The following is a 22,847-nucleotide window of genomic DNA, read 5'->3' on the forward strand; positions in this document are numbered from 1 at the left end:
TCGAAGGATATTTATTTGTTACCGTTGTGTAGTAGAACCGCTTTTAAATTATACTTGGACGAATCTATGAAAAGGCGCCAGTCCTCCGGTTTATGAACTTGTCCTAAGTGCAACATAAGCTCGTCAATATTTGTGCAAAAACAAATTGTTTTCATTAATAAAGTACTGAAAAAGTTCTTTTTGTCGGCTTCGAAAGCCTGAAAGTTTTGTATTTTTTTAAAGTAAATTCCAACCTTGCAACAAATTCCTGATCCTAACAGTTCAGCTTGATTTTTTGATAAATTTAAATCCCTAAACAAGTTATTTAATTCACCTTGTGATATAAGATGTGGCTTATTGGAAGATAATTCAAAATCAAAATCATTGTTGTCTTCTTCAGTACTGCCTGATTCTTCATTGCTGCTTTCCAAACATACATTCACAGGTGACTCAGGAACCGGAATAATTTCACTGTGAGGTACAGGCCTGATTTCAGATTTCAATGAAGATATTTTACAGTATCTTTAGATTTTTTAGAAATTCCAGACATACTTGTTAAACAAAAGTAACAATCGGTTGGATGATCCTTTGGTTCACGCCAAACCATAGGTACATATGTACCTATGATTTAATTCTTATTGATATGATTTAATTCTTTGTCTAGTGTTGTTCATTTATAGCTTACAAATTATGTTAACAAAGTTAAACAATAAAAAATGAGGTAACAAAATACAATATAGGAGCTTAAAATGCTAACTATACGTTGAAAAATGAAAAAAATCCTTTAATTAAAATTTTAACATTTTTCAAAAATGGTGGGTGATAGAAAGATTCTGAGTTCATATACGTTTTCAGCATCAAAAAACAGATTAAAATCATTTATTGCATGTTAGGAAACAATTATGTTTATCAGTGTAATCACACTTCTCGGTTGCTCTGAATTTTTGAGCATTTGATTACATAATAAACCACTATTTCAAAACGTTTTTATCCTATTATTGTCGACTGCCCTAAAGTAAAGCTCGAATTTCAGAAAAGAGCGAGTTACATCACAATCAAACAGATGAATACTTTAGAAATGTTTGAAGCACGCTAAAATGAATTACTAACACTTAAGTTTCAATATCTGCTGACCCAAGTTCACATTTGTTTGGATTTTCAACAGAAAATTATGAAGCGATAATCGATGTTTGATCAATATGTACTAAATACAAAAAATCACAACGCTAGGTGTTGTATCTGAAGGTTATTTATTGCTACACGGCTCAGAACTATTAGGAAAAAACATTACATACATGAAATACGAATAATTTTTCTTCCTCGCGTTACGAATTGAAAATAATATTTATTACCTACAATCACGTCATGATAATAGTCCTGGATGGGATGATGCAGTCATGTTTTAATAAACCTCTAGGTTTACCACGTATTACTTATTGTTACTGGCACTGAAGTTCTTCAAATAGAATTATTTCTATTTCTTATCAGTTTATGTTCTTCACATGACACAAAAAAATATGAAAAAACAAAACGTTTATTCATAAAAAAAGATTTAATCGTAAAAAAATTTGGATCTTTTATTATGGCCAATCTATTATTTTCCATAAAAAATGTCAATATTTAAAATACATTTAAAACATATTTTACTGTACCCAGTAATTTTTTTAATTTTCATTGAAAATTACGCGTTATCTGTTTAAAAATATTTGTCATTAGCTGGACTGCAACCATTTAACTTGATGAATAAAACTGATGCTGGTAGACAACATTGCTAATTCTGATGATGTAGAGGCAATTACTTATCACTTGAATACTATATTTACCTATTCCTGATAAGATTATTTATTGTATTATTATTTTGCAATCATAATATAAGATTTACTTATTAAGTTAACCATTGTTCTTTGCGACCATCATTTGGTTGCAAAGAACACTTTGGTTCGGTTTGTCGTTACAAAAGTTAAATGTTAAATTAATATGCTCTGTGTATTATACAATGTTATTAGTTATAGTTATAGCAATGATATCCATTTGATGGTTGTGTAGTGTTATACTGTACTTAAACTATTGGTATTTATTTTAATTCTACTATTTTCTCTTCATTGGGTTGGTAAGAATTATTAGATCGTGCGGTTTGTATTGCTTAGAATGCAATTAAAGTGTTTTATGTTATACTTTTGATCGTAAAACCAGCGTTGATGTTAAAGAAATATATTTTTATTAGGTATAATTTTTTCATCCTTTTTTTTTAAACGTTTACTACTACCGAAATGTGGGGAGTACTATAATATTCTAGATGTGCAGGAATTTTGAAGGAGGTGTCCTAAGGTTTTTTAATAATCAGTTTACATGTCAGTGACATTCTTTTGTTTATTGAAGTAGTGGGGGGATTGACAATGTATGTGTTCATGAAGGTGAAACGACCAGGTAAAAATTCCCAGCACTGGTATTACACTTCCCTGTGGTATAGTTGTTAATCAGCCTTCATGGACTGCCCTTGGGCATGATTCTTTCTTCTCTTTATTACTTCTGTAGGCGTTACAAATTAGACTAATCAGTCATCACCATTACGTAAGACCTCCGGTACGTTTATTTAGTTTATGAGTACGGCAAGTTAATTTCAAATTATTTGCTGGTAGGTTGGCTATCTTGTTATAGGCTACGTCTGCCAGGTTGTGCGTCAGGTTCCGCTTTCTTCTCAATGGGTTGGGTCGAATGTCTTTAAAAGTGTAGTGCAGTGTGTTTGTTGTATACTTATTATTTATTATCAAGAAGTTTTATTGAGGAAGGTAACTGTACGTTATTTTTTATAATTATTTTTAATATCTTGTAATATATGTGTATAACCTATCTTGATTTTCATTGAGGAAAATGTACTAAAAATTTCATATTTACTAGATTGATTGGTTTAGAATATCTTAATTATAATCTGCATAACATTTATTTATTTTTTAAATATTTATATGGAAAAATTGAATGAAATGTGTTTACTTTTATTTAACGATTACTTAACCTAAATACCTGCCTGGTACTTGGCAACCAATCCGTTGTTTGTAAACATTTCTAATGTCAGTGTCACATGCATTTTGTATATATAACCATAATTTTTATTTTTCTCTTTCGTCTAACGTTTCTGAATGGTAGACGCATTTCTGTTATTAATATCTTTTATTTTTATATGATTCTGTACTGTCAGGTTGAAATGATTTAAATGTTGTTTACTGTACATTTGGGTGTGGTTTGTGTTTTTTTTTGTAGCGTAATACTAGCTGTCAGGATTATTTATATAAATCGAATTTTTATTTTATTTTTTAATATTTTTTATTCTTATTTAAAATGATAGAATGTGAACTAAAATGTTTATTTACATTTGCTTATGTCCATGTGTATTGTAGCATACAACTGGTTTTCAAAGATGCAGTGACAATTTCTCTTTGCCATCGGTATATGCTATTTATATGCCTATACTTTGTAGCTTGTTTTATTATAGTTATTTGATTTTTACATCAAAATTACATGATTGTTATGAAATTTGTTCATTCATTTTTAATTTATATTATTACAGTGGTTAAAGCATAAAATTTTTTCTGGCATAGAAAAACAAATAAAATTACATAAATTGTGCCTTTGCTAAGCTTAATTAAAAAAAAAGTTACCAGTACCAATTAATTTTCAAAACATTAATTGGAATTGAAATTATTATAGATGTAAAATAACTAGGTTTCTGTTTATTTTGGATACTTTTTATTTACAGACAGCAATTCTGAAATTAAAAAGGCTGCAGGTTTAGTGGTGAACTTGTTGAAAATTACTTTTTGATTTAAACAGTTGATTTTCAAAGTCAAAGTTCTCAAGTTCAAATCCATGTAAAAATTGGTTGCCTTTGTACAAATTTGAATACTAGTTAGTGAATACCAGTCTACTTTGGTGTCCGTAGTTCAATTAACCAAAACCCACCAGGTTGGTCTAGTGGTGAATGCGTCTTCGCAAATCAGCTGATTTTGAAGTTGAGAGTTCTAAGGTTCAAATCCTAGTAAAGGCAGTTACTTTTATATGGATTTGAATACTAGATTGTGGATACCAGTGTTTTTTGATGGTTGGGTTTCAATTAAACACTCATCTCAGAAATGGTCGACCTGAGACACAGGACTACACTTCACTTAGTCATACATATCATCCTCATTCATCCTGACAATGGTTTTGGAGGCTAAGCAGAAAAAAGTTTGATTAACCACACATCTTAAGAATCAGTAGTCTTGTACTGATTCAGACTGACTGAATCAGTACAAGACTACACGTCATTTACATGTCATATATATCATCCTCATCTCATTGGGTCAAGGGAGGGTTGCTTATTGTTCATTAGTTGAGCAGATTGCAATGTACACATTAGGAAAATAAAATAATGTTTTAATAATGTCATTTTGATTGTGACATTAAAAGATTCTTGATAAAAAAATATGATTACAAAAATAGTTTTCTTAAAAAAAAATTGTATTTAAATTCATTATTATTTATATATTTTCATCTACTCTAGTAGTATGAGTAGGTATTTATCTGATAAAAATAAAGTATAGTATTTTTATTATTTTTGAACGGTCCAGTGATATTTGTTAATTAAAATTAATCACAATGGAAATACAGGTTTGACAAGAATGTACAGGTTGCCAGAAACAGATCATATGTGCAGGCAGTCCATCATCTTAGCTGCAGACTTCTGACATTTGAACTTTGCTTATGTGAAGTTTGTGTCATCCGTTCATCAATTGCCTCTTAGTCTCACTCTTATTGAAACACACAATCTGCATTTTCATTTGCAAGATTTAAAAAAAAAGTGGGTCATTGGTTAAACATGGAGTTATAGACTTCCATCCTTCGGTACTTAAAAGCAGGTGTTAACTGATAAGATCACACTTTTCTGTAGCCTAGGTCTACTATAATTCTTGACACACAGCATTATGCCCATAATTCCACAGCAGTGTTTTGTGATGAGATTTGTGCCAATGTTTATGAATCATTCATCATGTTGCTGTAATCACTGGCCTTACACTACATAATTTATTGTCAGCAGAAGTTTCTCCTGCCTTAAACTTACTGACTTGCTATTTTAAAAGTCATCTAAAAGCTGCATTCTTGGGCCATGGGGGGCCCTGCATTTAGTGGTAAAAAATATGGTCTATTTATGGAAAAAGTTCTGAAATATTTTTTCTTTGAGAGTCATGTTGTATTTCTATAACTTAATTAGGTAATATTAAAATAAAAATAGTATTTATGTATAAATTATGTTTTATTTGTTTTGAATATTGTTGAGACTTCTTAGAGGGAGACAGAATTTCTTGTACAGTGATAAGATTAACATTTGTCTTAGTATAGTAAGACTTATTGTATTAATCACTTATACAATGTGTTCTTGAAAGTTGTACTTATGTTTTTTTGCTTTTTGTGTAGCAGTACATTCCTTATTCTAATCAGCTGAAGATTTTTATTCCATTACATAGTTAATAAAATATTGTTATTAATATTTTGAAGTAGCTACTAATTGTTACATAAATGCGATATTCTAGGTTTCTGATAAGTTAGAAGAACCAAGCGAACCACCTGTTCCTGTTTCTACTGGTAATATCAAACTTTCAAAAGATTTAAAATTAGCTTGCCAAAGATCAAGAAGTATAGAATCAAGAGAGTTAGCTTGTTTGCTTGGCAGTCCACATATTCAGGTATATTGACAGTTTTACATATTACTATTATTATTATTATTATTATTATTATTATTATTATTGTATTTTTTTTGTATTAATGCATTTTAGTATATTTTGTGAAATGTATAGTCAAGACTGTGATATTGTAGGTAATACATATCTTGTGAGAGTAGCTCCATCCGTAAATTTCATTAAACAATTTTTATCTTTCATAAGCATAATAGAGATAAATTGAGGTAATGTGTTAACATAATGGGTATAAACTGAAATAAATGACTGAAATTGTTTCAGTTTTGCATGAAATGCAAATGAAATTTGGGTGTTTACTTAGCAATTATAGTCAAATTATGTATTCTGTAAACAGATTTATGTCACTCATATTCTAAAAAAATACATCTTTTCATTTAAATCTCGTATTTGTAGAATGAATTATCTCAAATTTTGATAAATAAAAATTCAACCCATTTTTTGTTTAAATTTTATGTGTGAGAACTATACAGCTGTCTGTAAATGAATATTATTTCATTAGTCTATCATTAAATGTCATTTATGAAAAAAATAACAGTGCTGCAAAACATAACACACCCTTTGTTGTTTAGATTACCCTATTCAACTAATTACAGATTTTACTCAGAAAAAGTATGTCTAATCTGTCAGAAAATAAAATTGAAAACATTTTCTGTTTAACACAAGTCTTATATTAAAATATCAAGAGGGAGAAAAAACATCTTTTATCTTTCTCCCTCTTATGATTGTATGAATTTTATCAATGAAGACTTTTCATCCAATAAAAATACAAACTGATTCGTACTTATCCACCAATGTACTACAATCCATTCTCGAATATGTGTACATCATAAAATAAATAAAAATAATTTCCTTTTTTATTACAGGAACAATTCAACTAATAAAAATTAACATTAATGTTTTGTTTTTGCCACTGCCGCGAAGTTGAATAAAGCATTAATGTTCCTAGAATAGAATTACAAATGTTAATTTTTTAGGAGTTTCGAAAGATTACTCACATTACAAAAATCAGTCTGCGTATCCCAGTAGAATTGCCAACACCGAGCTACACAAAAGTTTTATTTTCCCTTTCGCAGTATTTGTGCATGTGTGTAAAAAAAAAACCATAAGACCTTCATAAATTTGGACTTTTCCAATTTATGATGGCTAATCTTACCTTTTTTTTGTTATACTGGTTTTATACAAATTTTTATCTAAATATTCATCATTTGAATCTGCCATGCCTAATTCTTCATAAATCAAGATAAATCTATATTATATAGTGAAACAATCTCAAAATTATCATCTGTCTTCATTCAAATATTATTATTATATAAACCGTACTTGTTTAAGTCTCACAAACGTTTGTAAGTGTTTCATTGATTTAAACGTTTCCCAAAAAAATTATATCAACTTGTTCCTGTTAAAAGGTTTCAGAGAAGACAGTGAAAAACAGATAACTTATTCATTAACAGAAAGTTAACGTTCATAACACTTTCTTTTTTAATTTTAAGAACATAGTTTTATCAAGTATGTTTACGAATCTGATAATTGTAGAATTAGGTGATCAGCCAGATTAGACATTTTGCAATGCATTTCTATCATTTTGTTGTTGTATGAAAGCCTTTTTATATAGTTGCTGGTAATTTTCACTTCTAAGTTTGGTAATTGAGATTTTAACTGTATTTTTATGCAGTGCTCTAATGTTTTCAAATTTGTATTTTCAAAGAAAATACTTGTTTGAGTTTACCTAATTTAGATTTTTAGTTTTGTACCTTTGGAACACTGGCTCAATGCACAGTAAGTTTATTAAACGATTTTTTCATTTCATCTTTGTTTTCTGTTAAAAATGTAATTATATTATTTTCAGAAGCATCCATTTTCTTTAAATTCAGACTTAGGACAGACAGTTCACTTATTATTGAATCTAACTGGTTTGCTTATTCAGGTGTTTATCCGTTTACCTCTGTCTTTCCCACTCTTCCGACTTGCCTGCTCTACCTTCAACTCTACCAAGTTAATCCTAAATTTAAACCGCATAATTTTCATCTAAATAAGAAAAATTAAAATAATTTTTTTTTTTAATTAATCAAAATCCACTAACATTAACTTTTATTATTTTACATACAAAAACTTGTACCTTGTAATTACAAAATTACAGAAATTCTTAAATTTATTTTTTAATAAAGTTCTGACATATCAGTTAATTCCAAAAAATGTAATTGAAACTTCCGATTGATATAATAATTGCTCATCAATGTATCCTATTAATCTCTTTAGTTATGAGACTTGAATTTTGGAAGGGCATTTCGTTTTTGTGGTGTACTAAACCAATGAAGAGGAATTTTTTATTAATTTTCTCCCTTAAAAGTTGTAAATAGAAATATGAGTTTTCCTTATAGTTATTTTATCTAAGAAACAGTTCAGGATGGATGCTTGGAAGTATCTGTTATCTCACATTCAATGTTATGAGAAGATTGTTTCCTGAATTTCACTGTAGGTGAGAGTTATACTGGATTAAGTCACAATTTTAAACATACCCTTTTTGCATTGCTTGTGGATTGATTCATGTTTTATATGATAAATCAAATTTACTTTTAAAAAAAATATATAATTGAAATAGTTGAAAAAATAAGGAAAATTTGATCTTATCATAATTTCTGAGGAGGAAAAGAACTTCATACACAAATTGTTTCATGTGAATTGACTTTGACACATGAGTTGGTTGGCGATGCAGTCTGCATATAACCAAAGGATGATGTCAGCTGTTGGAGTTTAAATTTCCTATAACATGTAATAGTTTTTTAGCACAAAACAAAAAAAAGTATTGTTTTAATATAGTGGAATTGAATACAAATGTTATGAGTATTGACTATTGTTAATTCCAGATAATAGTATTTGAATCAACAGTTTTATTTTTTTTGCTTTTTTATTTATTTACATTATTCTTAGTACAGTAGTTAAGAAAGATTAAAAAATTACTGTATTTATAAAAAATAGATTATTAACCAATATACAGCTGAAGTTGCAATAACGCAATGTAGTTTATTTTGCGTTGTTATTATTACATAAAATAATATTTGTTTACTGTTTTTAAGTAACCTTGTTTTAATAACAATCTTGCGTATTAAACGATAGCAAAAACCTTTTTGTTGGTAATACGTTTTTTATATTATTGTTCACCAAATTTTATCATTTTTTGTTTCTTCTGAGATGACCTATAAATAATTTATATTAGAATAAACTCTGATGTACAGTATTGTACTGTTAATTACTTACTCAAAAATAGTAATAGTTTGTTTTTCTATGTAAACTTATCTTATACTCAATTGTAAAATGTTTATGTTCTTCACAAGAAAGTATTCACAAGAATACTTTTTCAACCTTTCTCTTTATCAAGGAAATGAATTAAAAGTAGATTCTAGCCTTGGATTAGGTGCTTCAATTATTCAAAATTTATTGCACATTATAGACAATCTTGGAAATCACAGAATTTATTTTGATAGATTTTTTGGTTCATATAAATTAAGTTTTCTGTAGAAGATAAGAATTACCGAAGCAAGAAAGGAAAAAAAATGATGGTGGCCTTTGTTTTCACACTTAATTGATGTAACTTTTGTAAATTCATGAAAGCTTTATCAATATGTCCACAAAGAACAAGTCGAACAACTCAAGTTTTAATGACTTGTAGTTATCGTATTATTATCATCAAAGGCAAATAACACAGAAAAAATTGCTATACCACAAATGCAGAGATTTGGATGACCAACAGTGTTTTCAACTGCAACAACGTGGTAAGCATATTCCTGAAAATGTAAATAATAGAAAAATCCACTGTTGACAATGTAAATGCACAACGATATTTTCATGTCTAATAAATGTAAAGTTGGGACTTCACTCAAAATATTTTACTGATCACCATAAAAATTAAACTTTATCTATTCATTGTATACTGAAATAAAACTTAAACATTTTATTTATATAGTATCCTAATTTCTGTTCTGTTTAGTTTTTGTTTAGATTTGTAAAAATATTTAAAAAATATTAGACTAAGTCGGTTTGTATCAATTTAGACACCCTTTACTGTGTAGTTACATTTTTGCAACATTTCATAAATCGATAAATAATAAACATACATGAGGGTCAAAAATCATGTACATGATTCAGAAGCATCTATAACTTAAGAAATCATTTTCTTAAAAATTTGTATACAGTACAATACACAATACAGTACAAGGTAAACTATTTATTCATTCAAAAAACTGAGGGTAATGGAATTGAGATTATAAGTATGACATGCGAGAGTTTATTTTGGTTGGAGTGGGGTTTTTTTAAAAACTAAGTTTTTAATGATAGATTTAATTAGCAATGAGACCACATGGAAATAATTTCAGTATAAATGTGTACTGCAATTTGAAATAGTGTTTCATATTACACTTGTCAGGCCCCCAGGATCAGATTACATTATCAGTTTTTAACTGTTTCATTTTAAATCAAAAAACTATAAGGTTTTATATATTCACATTCCTAATGCAAGATGATCATAATTGAATGTTTTTCAGCTCTCTGGAATATAGCAATCATTCCAATATGTTTTCATTGCAATGGTATCATATCTCTACAATTACTTAAATTCATTAATAAATATAGTTGCAAAATTATGTTCCTGTAGCTTGATTAAATGAGCTATGCAAAGCTAAACTCATGATAAAAACTTCAATCTTTCATTAGGGATGTGATGTATGTATATGTTTACTTCAGTTTCATATAATAATCCACCCAGTTTCGGGTTATGAGTGATTGGTTAACTTTATTACTGATCAAGTACTATTACAACTTTCATTATAACTATAGCACCTGGGTACAGATCCACTTAAAGGCATAAACACTTTTAACCGGTTTGAATATTTTTGTTAACATGTTATTCTAGGTACAGAATTCAGTTTTATCGTAATTTTCTTATTGTTTCAGTTCAATTAATTTTTAGAACTGCCTGTTCCATAGTAGAATGTTTGATATAAAATTAATTGTTTATCATTGTCCATTTATTTGTAAAAATATCTAGTTTCTGATGTACGTTTGCATTTTTCTTTCACAAATTTCTATGCTTTTTAATTTCTCTGTGTATGGACTTATTTAATTTTTCTTCTATAGAAGGTGCAAGATTGCCTTTAAAATATATGATTTTTTCATATTTTTGCTGAAAGTCTGTGTTATTGACAAATTTTGATTACACTAGTTATAATTTTGTTATTTCCTCTTCAATTCATGTGGTTACTGTTTGTTTTCATTGGTAATATTACCTTTAAATATTTTTAATTATTTCAGGGTTTATTAAAAGCACACGACGAAATAGCTGAGAAAAGTTGTTCTTATTCAGTTTGGGAAGAGAAACCTGAAGTATCAGCAGCAACAAACGGAAACATGTCAACTGAAACATATAAAGTTGTTGGACTTAGAAAAGTTCCAAATGAACCATTGGTGAGTTCCATATATATATATATATGTATATATATATATATTTATTTACATTATTATTACATTATATTGTCATATTTATTTAATATACACACGATGATTCAGGAGGCAAGGGAAATAATTTGGGAACTGATTCCACAATTTGAAATAAGGAAACAAGTTCATACAAACATATGCCTGAAAATGCTTTGTTATTGAGTAGTAGCCAGTGAAAATTTTCACCCAGATTTCAGTTCCTCCAATGAGAATTTGAAGGCATTTTGTAAGGGGTAAACCTGATGGTTTCTTTTGTTTTTTTGATCTGAAAAATCAAACAAAACAGGTTCCAGAACTGTATCTCTTGCAGTTTTCATGATATCTAATGTAAAAAAATTTGATGTTGAAAAACAGGTTTTTTATGTTTGAAGTTCAATAACTTTGTTAAATGGCTAATAAATATGTAAATTTTATTATCAAAATTTATAGAAAATTTAATTCTGAGAAAAATTATGTAATAGTCTATGAAAAACAAAAAAGTAATCAACTTTAATTGTCAAAAACAAAGCAGAACAAAATTTAACAGAAAATTGTTACGAATATGTAAAACTTAAAGACAGCTGTTTTTAGTTCAATAAATTTAGACCTTTGAAAAATTTTAATTTTTTTAATTTACTTTAAAAAAAGCTCATTGCGGTTTGTACTTATCAATACACTTTTCAACTTGTTTCCTTACATTTTCTGTTACCAATCTAATATCTTCCTGTTCCTTGATGAGGGCAGCAACATTGAGAATTCAGTATATCAAATATTGATATTTTATACATCAGTTCATCATGTGTGCCTATTTTTGCTTACATACTTCGCATTTCATCCATCCTCATAAACAGTAATCTAAGGGAGTAAGGTCTTGATAGCCAATTTACCGTTCCTCTATGTCCAATCCATTTACCAGTAAATGTTTCATCTTAAGGATTGTTTTACTTTTCATGCGTGAAATGTGTTAGTGCTCCATCAAGTCAATAGTACATTTAAATTCATTTTGCCAATGAGAAATTTTCAAGCACTGTAAGAAATTCATTTAAAATTTTCAGATACTTTTTCCCCATGACACATTGTTCTAATATAAAAGGCCTATTGAGTAGTTTTTGATCATGCCATACCAAACATTCACCGAAAATCATTGCTTGAAATTTGATGCAATTACAACATGTGGGTTTTTTCAGACCATCACAGTGAATTCCATGTGTTGTTTTGCCATTATGGTTAAAAGTAGCTTTGTTTGAAAACAGTATAAATGGAATTAGTTACTGTTAGCCTATTGACAAAACTGCAGTTACTTGGCAGAACTTTTTCAGCATGGTAAGGACACAATATAGCTTGTATTGTTCTCGATACTGTACTTGTAAAATTTTCAGTAATGTAGAAGTTCTTCACTTGCTCATTGTAGGACTAAGCTGTATCACATGAAGAATATTTTCTCTTTTATCATCATGTATTGATTGATGTTCAAATGAAACATATTACTGCTGGGAAGTGTACCATTCTCATGAAGGTTATTAAAAATTCTTCAAAATTTATTACAGTTTAAAACTACTACGTTGGTATTCTAACATCCCAGCTGATTTGAAGCCTACATACTACGCTGAGCATGCTGATTTCGTGATCAAAATGTTGCGCCATGAAGATGTTTGTATTGCATTTAGTAGATTTGTCAACATTTCATCTTAGTGAAAAGTAAATGTGCATAATGTTCATATCTGGGGATCAGAAAATCTCCATAAACTCTTATAATGTGAAAGGAGCTCTCTGAAATTAAATGTTTTCTGTGAAGTAGAAGATGTTCAGATGGCAATTTTACAGGCTGTACTTTAACACTGATGCGTAACAGAAGTTCTTTACTTGGATAAACTGCATATGTGTTCCTTCCTCAGTTACAAGATACACCACAGAATTTTATTTGGCAGAAAAGTGGTGTGCTTCCTCACCAGCTTAACTCTGTAAGGGGTCGATTGGATGACATTTTCCCTGACTGCTGGATCAGTCAACATGGACCCAATAATAAAGTATATATTGCAGTGGCCTTCAAGGTCACCTGATCTAACCTGTGTGATTTTTACCTTTTTGATTTTATAAAAATGAACTTATGTATCTGCCTCGCTACATACTGATCTGCCTGAATTTAAACGCAGGACTGAAGCAGCTGTAGCTTTATTACTCCAGATATGCTGGTTAAAATATGGGACAACCTCTTCTATTCTAATTCTTCTGAATGTGTGCTGTGTGACGATAGATGCTCATTGAGCACTTGAAGGGAAAACTAAGAATTACTCTTTTATTTTATTTGTGATTCATGATTCATTACTGTAAATCAAAATTAAAAGATACAAATTAGCTCTAAAACATCTATTCTTTTTTCTACACCTGCGTTTTAGAATATTTTTTTTTTGTTTCTTGTTGGTAATTACAATTCAATTGAAATAAAAAAAATGTGATTAACAACATCATGACATAAATTTATAAATTTAATTGCATCGTAGATAGTTATTTATTACAGTACTGTTTGTTATTTTCTTGATGATTTAATACACTTGACATATTTTATTTTTATATCAGGTTTTTTTATACACTGTTTTTTTTTAGGGGTTAACTGTGCAGTTAGATGAAAATGATAATCTTGTAGTTGCAAGAATTCTTGATGGAGGTACAATTGATCGTCAAGGATTATTACGTCCTGGTGATGTAATACTTGAAGTAAATGGTATGCCTGTTGCAACCCCTGAAGATTTACAAATGGAAGTAGCCAAAGCAAAAGAGAATGTTTCATTTAGAATAGTGCCTAGTAATGAAGTTGATAAGACTGGCAAACAGCATCAGGTATTTAAGATGTTCAATATAATATGAATTATTTATAGCTTCTTTCACAAAAAAAAATATAGTATGGCTTTCAGTGCATAAATATATAGAAATTTTGTGTGTGTGTAGTATGTATGTACACACGAATGCGTGGGTATATTTATATAATTAATTGATTTTTCACAATCTTTGATCAGGTTTTTAATATAAGGATCTATTCAAACATTGCCCACAGTGATGTGCTCATGCTGTGAAAGCGATAATTTAGTTATTTATTTATTTACATCAGTATATCTGCAGTGAAGTATTAAACCAGATTGTTTCAAGATGGCCCACTCAAAACGTATTTGATGAGACCTTATCTATTTCACAATAGTTGGATGAAAATGACACATTTAATTGTCATTTATACTGCATCAGGCGAGTTGTAAAAAATGATTTCAGAATTCTGATGCAAATATTCATAATTTATTACTGCTGAATTCAATCATATCCAGAAACAAGTTCTTCTTGTTTCTTTACAACTTGTTTTTTTACATAATTTTACAAGAAAGTGAGAATTATGAACAGATCTGAATCGTAGCTAATAAAAACAGTGATACCAAGCAAAATGTAACTGTCATTGCAGGGGGAAATTCATTGTAATGTCCTTTTGTGTAAGAGAGATTTTTAAAAGATTAAAAGATACTTTACTTCAAAAGTTGTACTATGACTAAAAATCAATTATTTGTAAGCGACTGTAAATAAATAACTTTGTGAAATATCTTAACAATCGGTAACGGTCTAAATTAGTTACATAAGAAATAAAACACTATATGTACTTACAATCGGTTTTCAATTCTTTAACTGTCTCATTCCAGATTTTCCCTTTATTTCTTACATCCAATATTTTTCATTTACTACATCAAATTATGGGATTTTGTCACCCTAGTTCAATCGACTTTTAATGATTCATATTTATTAATATTATTTTCAGTGTAGAGAATAAGTAAAATAAATAATAAAAACTTATTTAATAATAAAAATATATAATTATTTGGGAAAATATATATAATTTAAGTATAAATTCACACAGTGTAATACTGTGACACAGTATTGCAGTAGTGAAAACCAAAAAATTTAAAAAAAATATTTTTTGCTACTAATTTTATTTTCACTGTCAGTGCATGAGTAACACAGTGTGGTACTGTTATTGATCAGTTTGAATGTGTTGATTACAAAACAAGGTATATTTATTGTCATTGGTGCTGGTGGAATTTCACTGTACTGTGAGAACACATCACTGTTGTTTCTGAATTATTTGCCCCCCTCAGGTCAGTAATTGTGGTAGAATCTTTACTCTGTTATGGTGTATCTTTAGTTTCTTGATAAAAAATCATATGACATTAACTTATAAATTATCATTTCTTCTGATATTATTCACTTAACAGTGAACTACTAATTTTCCCTTGTTAATTATTTTTTTATTTTCTGTGATTATTATTCTGCCTAATTTGAAATGATTAAACCACTTATAATACTTCTTTTTTTTATAATTATATAATTTTAAAGTTATAGTGAAAATTTTTCCAATTTAAACAGAATTTAGCTGACGCACACAATTCTTTGTCTTAGGCAGAAAAAAAATCCTCTGAATTTCAAATATTACCTTATTCAAGCCATTATTAAACATAATTTAAGATTGATAGGATAACATTATTAAATAGTATGAGAAAGGTACTAAGAAACTCCATTGCGCAGCCCTTCAAAGCAGATGATACTGCATCATCCCTTTCAGACTTTTTAAGACTAAAAGTTCATTATTTTGTGGACAGATCTTGTATTTGTAGAGAAAAAAAAGATAAAAAAACATTTTAATTTTTTAAATCATCCAAAGTGTGTGTGCATGCGGTGTGTGTTTTGTTTTGTAAAGATGTGATAATTTTAACTTCTGCTGATATTAATTAGAGCTATTTTAATTGCAGTGCCATATGAGAGCATTATTTGATTATGATCCAGCAGATGATACTCTCCTCCCTTGTCGAGAACTTGGGTTGCCTTTTAATCAGGGTGACATTCTTTTGGTAAGTTGTAATTTTATTTCCCTCTCTTTTTTTAATCTTTTCTTCTAGAACAAAAGTTAACTTTGTTTCATATTATGGATAAAAATTTAGTAACTGAATATTTTTAAATTGAATAAAGTGTAAAATTTTATAAATGTTTACAAAATTCACCTGTGGATAATTTAATGTTCTCTCAACTCTTGTTGTTCTTTCTCTTTCAGATATAACATTAATTTTATTTTTATTATGGTAATTAATTTTGAAGTTATTATTTTTTATTTAATTACAAAAAAAATATATAATAAAAAGCAATTACAAATTGTTTATAAAAAAAAAAATTGGAATTAGGTGTGCATTTCCATAATTATCATCCAGAGTTTTAAAGAAATGCATTAAAATTAAGATAAATAAATAAAATATTTTAAAAATACATAAAGAATAAAAAAAATCCCTTTATAAAATCTAAAATTAACTTGCTTTGAACAATCTAAATCTAAAATAAAAAAGTAATTTTACTATACATTTTATAATAATATAAACTAATTACCTGGGCATATCATTCTGGTTCTCTTTTATAAAGTAAAATAAAATGTTTACTTCAAGAAAGACAGTTAACAAAAACTATTTGCCATAAATTGCATCAATTTCAAATGTAATAAATCTAATATGTGATAAATCTGTAACGTTTTATAAAATGGATAACTTTCATAACCATTTTTCGGAACCCTAGGAACTTTTCTTCATTACAATTTATAGCTCATCTTCACTGTCACTCTAATTATGTAATTGAGATAATTTCTGTTCATTGTGGACTATTTTATGACTAGTTTCTCTTAAATTACTATTTGGGCTGTGGCCCAACACTATTTGTGTCACAGCCAATTTGTGGCATTTTATTTATTAATTAGCAGACTCGGCAGTGCTTCGCGATTGCTAGATTTGAGTATATATTTATATACGTATATAGATTAAATGAACACAATTGAAAGTTTGATAAAACGTTAAAAAACTGAACTTCATAAAATTTAACCTTTCACTTTATAAAAGTCAGAGTATAAATAAATCCAATTGTCAAAACCTATTGGATTTAATCCAAACTGCTCTCTAATCACAGTTGTCGATTCAAAATCCCCCTAACTTTCTTTCTACTGGTCAGATCAAGGATTTCAATAGCTTTAAACCTTCTCTGGATAACGTGAACCATTTTGCAAAAACCAGCAAGTAAATCGGTCCAGTAGTATTTTAGTCTATATTGGACACACATATAAACATTGCCTTATATATATAGAAGAAGAAAATCTGTTAGTATTTGTTTTATAAATATCTCGACACCAGCGCCACCAAGCAGGTATAGTTTTTGCAAAAATTTTTCTTTTCACATAACTATTATACATACTGAATATGAACCAAATCAAATCAGTCCATAAATATAATTTTTCTAGATATCTTGACCCCAGTGCTATCTAGTGGGTCCATTTTTTACAGAAATATTTCTTTTCATTTAACTAATACATTTTCTGAATATGAACCAGATCGAACCATAAATACAATTTTTCAAAATATCTCAACGCCAGCACCACCTAGCAGGTCCAGACTAATTCATTCGCACGTGTGCATACAACTCACTAAAGTTTTATTGCAGTCAGATGAATAGTATAGGAATGCATATGGGACAAACATTCATTTATATATATATATATATATATATACAAGATGAGCCAAAAGATCGATTTATTCTGTTAACTATTTTTATTATAGTTTCCTAAATTGATGCCTCACTACAAAGTTTTAAATTGATTAATTTGTGAATGTCTACCTTCTTAACTGGAAATGTTTTTTATCATTTTCTAAATGTAGCTTTAAATTCAATTTTTATTCTAAAGTTTTTATTTTTTACCTTGTTCTTCTTGTTTAGAAGGTAATATGCAACTTTTGTTATGCTTTAATTAATTTTTCTTATTGTCATTCCAAATTAAGATTGTTTTGCTGTCTTTAATATTTAGTTTTTTTCTATTCGCAGTCTATAATTTCTTCAGTAGAAGCATTGATTTTTAATGGTTCTACTGTATTGAAGAATTTGAAAATTTTGAATGTGGGCTTTAATCTTATATTGGAGGTTTCACTATTGAAAAATAGGTAATCAGCATTGAGTGTTTGGAATGATTGTAACTGAACTGATGTAAAAAATATTTCTTCATTTTTTGATGACAAATCATGTAAAGTGCGCATTGTTGTACTCTTTATTATTTTACCCTATCATGGTGTATAGAATAATATTTGCACTCATGACATGTAGAATACATCATTAAGGTCATGAGTTGGATATGTAGAGGGAAATGGTTGATGGGACATCATTGACACTGTACTGTTAAAAGCAAACAGCACCACGATTAGTAAAAAAGACAATCAACAGCTATATAATTTACAATCATTCATATAATTTATACTAATCATCTGCTTATTTAAATGGCTACTCATTTCTAAATTACAGGTTTATTATTAAATTGATTGTTCAATCAATAAGGAGTATGCAACTCCTTATTCTGACATCTTTTTGTGTGAATTGTTCAGATAAACCCATAATGAAGTGTATGTATATATTTATATAATTTTCTGAAAATTCAAATATTTCATTAATACTTCCACTGTGCCAATAAATGTCAAAATAATAATTGTAAAGAACAAACACCATTCACAAAAGAATTTAATATATTACCAGTTAACTTTCATGGAATCCCACATTATCAGTTGGTACATAATTCTATAATTATATGCAAAAATAAAAACATGAATGAATACATAAAATCTAGCAATCATAAAATTAAAATTAAAAAAAAAATTTTCTTATTTTTCATATAGTTGTAGAATTACATACCGTACCAACTGATTATGCAGGATTCCGCCAAACTTAACTATTAGCAATATATTTGATTTTTTCTCTATTATTGTGTGTTGTCTTTGATATATATATTTAAAAAAAAATTTTTTTGAAATTTGGAAAAATAAACATGCCGACGCATGGCACAGTTATCACACACCTATACTCTTATAAATATATGTTGTAATTTATTAACTTAGCAAAATCAATTCTTTTGTTATTGTATTTATCCATATTCCTCTCTATACTTATTATGTCAAAGACAAAAGTATAAAACAGTTTACCACCAAAAGCACAGAATTCAATAATGCTTCTTACCTCATGCTTATTATTAGTTCATAAAAGCATTTTCAAGGGTTTACCTCATCATCAGTTAATAAAATTTTTCCTTTTTAAAAAATCACACATTAAACGTAAAACATTAAAATTGTAAACATATAACAATATGTAGTTATAAAAATTAAAAAAAAGATTCTTATATGGCTAGCCACACATACAGTACTGTACTCTATATGTATATATTACAACAAAATATTTTTATGTATATGTGTATTACTTTACTGAAGTTAATCTTTTTAAGATTCATATTATTCTTCTGTACTGCGAAATAAAATTTAAATTCTATAAATAAACCACCTAGTACAGAATATTGAGTTAAGACATGACATATCTTACCTTAATTATTCTTGAAAGTTCCTTCAGCGGACCCTGCAAACCTCTTCAATCAAGATTGAAATATTTATGTTATTGTGTAATAAAGATACTAAAATAGCAATAATTGTGGATTAATTTACACATATGCTGCTATGTGTTAACAGTTTTTATAAGAATATCTCCCTCAAACACTGTCTTGTTTATCGAATTGAAATTTTATTTTTATTTAAATATGTAATATTTTTCTAATATATTTAATTTTATGTCATCTTCTTGTATTTATAATAACAAACAATACTACTGTTGGGTAAAGTTAACTAAAAAAACACAGCTCATATTTGCCAAAAGAAATTGGACTTTAATGAGAAAGAAAAACAACTTAAGTTAAATCATAACCTTAAAAACTAAAAAGAAATTATGAAAATAACATAATTTAATGATACATAAGAATATCAAATGAAATCAGCATAGCAATAATATTAAATGAAAAAATACATGAATATACATTTTAAATACACATTTTTAATAAAGCCTGCAAACACGAGAACATGAAACACCTTAATTTTAATTATAAATTTAGAAAAATATAACATCAATAAACATAGTATGTCTGAAAAACTATTGCATTGCTGATAAATGCAGTAATATTGAAAATTAGGAATGAACAAATGTCATTACTTATACAAAATAAATTACAGTAAATCTTAATTGGCACTGGCCTTTCCTGATTTATGACCAACGAACTTAGCATTAAATAATATAAAAATGCAATTCTAGTTTAACGCAGAAAAAGAACACAATAATTTTATAGTACAAAAGTAGTTACAATAATCCAATTGAAATTAATGAACATATAAATAGAGTTCCTTTGCTAGTAAGCTTTCTTGAAAAATATAAATTACAAAGTCCTAAAACATAATTGCACATCAGGAACAAATTGTTTTGGGTTAATTTTAGAGCAGGATTATGAACACAGTTCAAGAATAGGATTAATTCGAGGATAAGATATAAAAATAAGAATAAGTCCAGGATTAATCTCGGCGATTAACAAGATACGAGATTAAATTGTAGAGTTAATTATCATAACTACACAATTGAAATTAATAAAGCACGTGAAATAGGTTGCAGCTGAACAAAGACTCAACCTTATGTAAGTAACAGTACTTAAGTGAGTAAATGGTTTTGTGAACTACACTTGAAAGTGAAAATGCGTAAGGTACGATGAACTGAATGTTCCACATATTTTTACTGATAAAATAACTGTTTAAACGTAATAAATAATGAAAAACTGAACTTGCCTGTAGCACACAAATATTTGTAAGAGACGAACTTGTGAAAGAAGGTAAAACGAATACATACAGTAAATTCCTGAGCGTATTCCGCCGTGGTGTATCAGGTGAGACGTGGTGTAGAGTTAGACTAATACGTAGTAGATATGTAGCAACGAGGTTGGAGATTCTGAATCGAGGAAAATAAAATCTGCGATTCGAGAAGATTCGACGTCGATAGAAATGGCAGTTTGTAGTAATTGAAGCACTTTCAGGAGAAACGTAATATAGTGAATTTGAAGAATAACTTAACGAAGAAACAAGGCTGGACGAACATAGAAAACTGTGAAATCACAAAAAACTGACGAGTAGAACTAGAAAATATTTTTGACACAGGAATACCGCATCGTGCATGCGAGTATGGAGGTGATGATGAGATTAGCACAAATCTTGAGAGCGAAACGTAAAGACGTGTTTACATTGTGAATGTCTGGTCAACTCTGCCGAAAAGATGGCGTGAACGAAAGGAGGGGGAAACCACAGCTATGCAGTGAACAGGAGAGTGTGTGTGTTGGCAACAAGAGTAGTGTCTTAGTGTTAGTACGAGAACGATTATAGAGAACGTGTTGGAATTCGAGACCGAAGACATAACAAAAATAATCTGAATACACAAGTTGAAGAAATGACATCAGAACCGACAAAGAGAAATAGACTTCTAGGAACTATGACAATATTGAAATTGGTTGAGAATAAAAAAACACTAAGCCTAATATATACATTAAGATTAAACAGCAATGAAATAATGCGTGATAGAAATGAGCTAACACCATAACCTTGAATTCATTGGAATAAAACGACTTTACGCTAAACGGCGTAAACAACTACCTTAAGTGCAAAATAGTTTAATATTTTTAATACCTTGATATTTTATAGCTAATAAAATGTGACTTAATTTGGCTAGATCCTGAACTATCAACTTTTTGCATGGGAATTCTATAGCACCAACTATCAAGATAATTATAATACATATATGCTCAAAATTAATTATTTGTGCTTAAGTCTTTGAACTCCTAAATACTAATTATATTAACCTTTATTTTTATTTTCTTGTAGATACTGAATCAAAAGGATCCAAATTGGTGGCAGGCTAGAAAATGGGATAGGAATGGTCCAATTGGTCTTATTCCATCACAAGAATTAGAAGAAAGAAGGAAAGCATTTGTTAAACCCGAAGCAGATTATGTTCACAAGATTAGTATATGTGGCACTCGGGTAAATATTATCTTTATAAATAGTTTTGTAAAATTAATTCTTTCTTTTAAATACAGTTGATATTCTCAGTTTTTTCTTTTATCTTCTGTATAAGAAGGAATAATACCGTTTTGTATGATTTTATATAACTTTATCACTTTCATGTTTTTTTGTTTTTTTTTGTAAAAAAATAAAGTATGGTTTTATGTTTGCAGTAGCAAATTTTAAATTTAATAATTTGTCACTTGCCCATTTCTTTTTTAATTTATTAATCAATAAGGTGACTATACAGTCTAACCGACTGTATAGTCATATGCTTATAAACAGCATATACCTTCTTACATAGATTCAATAGTATATGTCAAAAATGTAAGAACATATTAAAATTGTAGATGGTTTTTATGTGAGACTGTAAATAACCAAGTTAGTTATTTTTTTTTAACACCTTGTGTGACTTAAAACTTTTAATTGTGTTTTGAATGAAATGGAAAATTTGCAACTGCAAAAATAAAACTTTTAATTGTGTTTTGAATGAAATGGAAAATTTGCAACTGCAAAAATAAAACTTTTAGAGAATAAATGTGATATATAGGAGCGCTTGAGTTCAAATTCATTTAGAAGTATAATTTTTAATAATTTGTGTTTTGTTACCTGTGTTATTCATATACTTTGGTAGTAGTTGGTGCTAAGTTGATTGAACAATTTTAAAATGGTATGAGACTAGATTAGATGATCTATTAAAAATCGTAAGTGGACTTAA

The 22,847-nt window shown here is 28.4% G+C and overlaps 1 protein-coding gene across 7 annotated transcripts in view; it reads left to right on the plus strand.

The window, feature by feature from the left end:
- vari (MAGUK p55 subfamily member vari) overlaps window positions 1-22,847 on the plus strand; it is a 287,390-nt gene that overhangs the window by 227,187 nt on the left and 37,356 nt on the right. For 5 of the 7 annotated variants that reach the window (XM_075355204.1, XM_075355203.1, XM_075355202.1 and 2 more), the window contains exons 3-7: window positions 5,544-5,696; window positions 11,013-11,165; window positions 13,782-14,015; window positions 15,959-16,057; window positions 21,950-22,108. In XM_075355204.1, the coding sequence (XP_075211319.1) occupies window positions 5,544-5,696; window positions 11,013-11,165; window positions 13,782-14,015; window positions 15,959-16,057; window positions 21,950-22,108 (798 nt within the window). Of the gene's footprint in view, window positions 1-2,622; window positions 2,775-5,543; window positions 5,697-11,012; window positions 11,166-13,781; window positions 14,016-15,958; window positions 16,058-21,949; window positions 22,109-22,847 lie in introns of those variants that run through there. The other 2 variants (XM_075355208.1, XM_075355207.1) reach the window with 2 other exon arrangements.

Source organism: Lycorma delicatula, chromosome 2 (genome assembly GCF_047948215.1).
Source record: "Lycorma delicatula isolate Av1 chromosome 2, ASM4794821v1, whole genome shotgun sequence".
Classification (NCBI taxonomy): domain Eukaryota; kingdom Metazoa; phylum Arthropoda; class Insecta; order Hemiptera; family Fulgoridae; genus Lycorma; species Lycorma delicatula.